This window comes from Sinocyclocheilus anshuiensis, unplaced genomic scaffold (genome assembly GCF_001515605.1).
Source record: "Sinocyclocheilus anshuiensis isolate Anshui unplaced genomic scaffold, SAMN03320099.WGS_v1.1 scaffold1316, whole genome shotgun sequence".
In the NCBI taxonomy this organism is placed as follows: Eukaryota; Metazoa; Chordata; class Actinopteri; order Cypriniformes; family Cyprinidae; genus Sinocyclocheilus; species Sinocyclocheilus anshuiensis.
The window spans coordinates 24,852-28,824 of record NW_015542553.1 but is presented as its reverse complement, the minus strand read 5'-3'; the positions used below and the strand labels follow the sequence as shown (position 1 = coordinate 28,824).

General features: G+C 33.8%; 1 protein-coding gene across 2 annotated transcripts in view; it reads right to left on the bottom strand.

Annotated features, from left to right (window-relative positions):
• Nucleotides 1-3,690, bottom strand: part of LOC107694255 (protein kinase C-binding protein NELL2-like) — a 43,247-nt gene extending 39,557 nt beyond the window's left edge. For both annotated transcript variants that reach the window (XM_016493893.1, XM_016493894.1), the window contains exons 1-2: nt 3,401-3,690; nt 2,236-2,364 (exon numbers count right to left, since the gene is read on the bottom strand). In XM_016493893.1, the coding sequence (XP_016349379.1) occupies nt 2,236-2,364; nt 3,401-3,452 (181 nt within the window). In that variant the 5' untranslated portion in view covers nt 3,453-3,690. The remainder of the gene's footprint in view (nt 1-2,235; nt 2,365-3,400) is intronic.
• Between the last annotated feature and the right edge of the window lie 283 nt (nt 3,691-3,973).

Below are 3,973 nucleotides of genomic sequence, written 5' to 3'. Positions count from 1 at the left end.
CTCCTCCTCCTCCCCTCTTCTCTTTTCTTCTTTCTTCTCCTGTATAAACAGCACAGCATGGATGTCATTGACGGACATTGATAGGTCTCTCATCTGCATTCTGCACATTTATGACCTTGTCTCGAAGCCTGTCTGTTAGATCCCAATTCCGCAATCCCACTGGCATTTACTGGAGTGCCAATCAATACTGTTGAGGTGCCACCTTCCCAAATTAGAACAAGACTATTGCCTCCACTCATATCAAATGCTTCTGCTTATCCTAGAATGTCAAACTTTTTTTCTACCAAATATGGATGCATCCTAAGTCTGTCTAATGGAATGTGTGTGTGTACATTTATGGGTGTACAGTTGCACACGCACAGTCTATACAGTATGAATACATTCCTCAGAGCAGCAACGTCTCATAAACCATTCATACTGCAGTGCGGAACAGAAGTGATGACACAGATGCTGGCTAACTGCAAACCTAGAACATTACTGCAAGCATAAAAATCTGTCATCATCATAGGTCACGGGAGTGGTGACAGCATAGCGCTTAAGTAAAATAAAAGGTTGGTGGTTTTGTCCTAAGGTGCTGAAGAGTGGTTGAGCCAGAAAGCAGAGAATGACCATCACCATTTTGCCCTTGAGCAAGACATTTAACCCCAAACTGCTCAAAGTGGGATGTCAATCTGGATAAACAACCAGCTATAAATCACCAGAGGGACACCGATGCTATAGAAAGGTCTGCTAAAACCACCCTCCAAATAAATAGAGTGGAATAGAATAGAACAGAACAAAGAACAGAAATAGTAGAATAGAGCAAAAAAGAGAATAGAATAGAAGAGCAGACACAGAACCAAATACAGTAAACTACACAACAAATAGAGCATAAAATAATTAAATACAGTAGATATGAATAGAATAAAGGAGATAGAATACAGATAGGATAATGTAGAATAGAGCAGACAAAGAATAGAATAAAACAAAATAGAAAAGAATACAGTAGACCAGACATTTATTAAAACAGAATAGAACAGAATATATTAGATCCGAAATTGAATAGAATAAACAAAGAATAGAATAGAACCAAATAAAATAGAATGCAAGAGAAGACAAGAATATAACAGAATACAGCAAGGAATAGAGAATAAATAAACAAAATACAGTAGATCAGAAATAGAATAGAATAAAGATTTAATAGCAGAGAATAAACAAATAGAACAGAACAAAATAGATTAATAAAGTAGAAAAAACATAGAATAGAAAGAATAGAATAGAATAGATCAGATATAGAACAGACAAGGCGTAGAATAGATTAGATATAGAACAGAATACACTAGAGCGGGTACAGACTACACAAAGAATAGAGAATAAAATAATACAATACAGTATCACACATAGAACAGAACAAAATAGAATAGAATACACTAGAGCATGAATAGAATAAAATAGAATTAATAGTATATGGTAGACAAATATAACAGAACAAAATGTATTAATAAATTAGAACAGACATTAGAATAGAATAGAATACAATAGAATAGAATAGAATAGAATAGAATAGAATAGAATAGAATAGGTGACCAGCAGTCAATAACAGAAAATCATTTCATATATCTGATTTCAAAACTTAGCTGAATACTTTGGTTGTTAACTTTTCTATTCATCATAATTGTAGAAAGAGTACAGTAGAAAAGGGAAGAAAAGAGTATACAAGACTGGAAAGAGCAGCAGTCAATGACATGAAAAACTTAATTTTAAAAGCCCTAGAAACCGACTTCTTTGGTAACTGGTTCAATTTATCATACTGTAACTCTAGAGCCATACACAGCTTCATCCTGGCATTCAGAGTGAGCCGTGGAGCCAGATCTTATTCCCTTCTGTACTCGCTGTCCTCATTAACCACATCTCCTGAATGGGATGACAATTCTTTGATGGGCAAGAACTTGCTGCTCAACACAGCCTGTTTACTCCTGGGATTGATGCTTCACTGTTGGGTTGATCCATTTTTCATGAGAGATTAAGTGGGATCTGGAATTATGCCATTCTAAACCAGCTGTCTGTTTGGCTGTTTCCTCTCACCAGATGTTGACAATGGATTCCAATTTCTCTAAATTGATGAAGCTAACTGTGAATGCATTTTTTTTTTTTTTCTGAAAAGCTGCTGTGATGTCAGTTACACTCTGATACTAAAACAAAAGCAAAGAATCACATGCCAGTTCGATTGACTTGTTAAATGACAGTTATACGCACCTTCAAACAGATATGCTCTGCTCTCATTGTGGAACCCGTGGACCTGGGAAACTCCAGCACTTGACTTCACATTATCAAACTCCTGGAAGATATCCACATGTAATGCTGGATCAACCCCGAAACCTGAAACTAAGGAACATAAACATAAGGAATCACTTACAAACAGAATTGAATAAAAGCAATTAAATAGATATTGTTAAGTGATAATATTGTGTATCGAAAATAACACTTTAATAAAAATATCTGCTATAGTATAATTACATATACAGATGACCAACATAATAATACATCTGGTTAAATAAAAGGCCTCATAATATATATACACTACTGCTCAAAAAATTTGTGATCAGTAAGACTTTTTTAAGTTATTTGATCAAAAATACAGAAAAAACAGTAATCTTGCAAAATGTTATTACAATATAAACTAATGGTTTCTGTAATGGATTTTAATATCCTTTAAAATATAATTTATTTCTGTGATGCAAAGCTGAATTTCCATCAGCCATTACTCCAGTATAAAGTGTCACATGATCCTTCAGAATTCATTCTAATATGCTGATTTATTATTAAAATTAGACTTCTTTAAAAAACATGACAAGTCTTACTGATCCCAAACATTTGAGCGGTAATATATATATATATTCAAGTTAATCAACATTGAGCATAATAAACATATGCTCAGTTTTACTCACACAAAAAAATCACAGAAAATCTAAATGTAATACACATTTAATAATTTAATATATATTAAAATATGTAGCCTTGAATAAATTATAAATAATATACTCAAACCCCCCCTTTATAAAAAAAATAAAATAAATAAAAATAACAAAATAAAAAATACAGTATTTTACAGTATTACATGCATAACTTTTTTTAATTTATGGTAAGCTAACTTACAGTTAACAGGTATTTCACAGTCGCATTTTTTATTATTTTTAATTTGTATTATACGTTAAATATACAAATTTTAAATTACCTAGAACACATGTATATAGAATACTTAAATATTTGTACATATGTCTCAACATTTCGGTTTCTCAAACACTATAAATATTAATTGTGACCACCCACTAAGCAAAATGTAACCATCCCATAACTAGCAGCACCCATCCCGTTGCCGAAATTCACTAGCAATAAGACATCTGACAAATACCAAGCTTACCACAGAAAAGTCGGAGAGTGCAAAGCGTAAAATAAACTTTGAATAATCCCATTGTGAAGGAGGTGAGAGAAACGCCTATTCCATCATGCTGATGTTCTGCTGGATACTGAGCGAGATGCGCATCAGTGATACATCTCCAATAAACGCTTATTACACTTCGCCAAAACTTTAGCAAATAAACACGGGGAAATAAAGCAAGAATGAAAACTCCATGAGGCGAAAATTCAGCTTCTGGAGATGCAATGTCCTCTTGTGAATGAGCGGTCAGTGGAGAGATGCAGGTGCGTCTGTCCTCCCTTACGACCAGAGTCACGCACAGAGAGAGAGAGAGAGAGAGAGAGAGAGAGAGAGAGAGAGAGAGAGAGAGAGAGATTGAACATGCAGCTCATAAATCCTGCCACCTGCTGGTCATGCACATGTTTTAGCCTATAAAAATTAATATAACATTTTAAGTTTGTAGATACACACAGTACGCATACAATATCACAATAATAGCTTTTATTAAAGACCTTAACATTATTACAAGCTCAAATACTTAAAAACCTGTCATTAATGAATTTTCCCATATGGGAG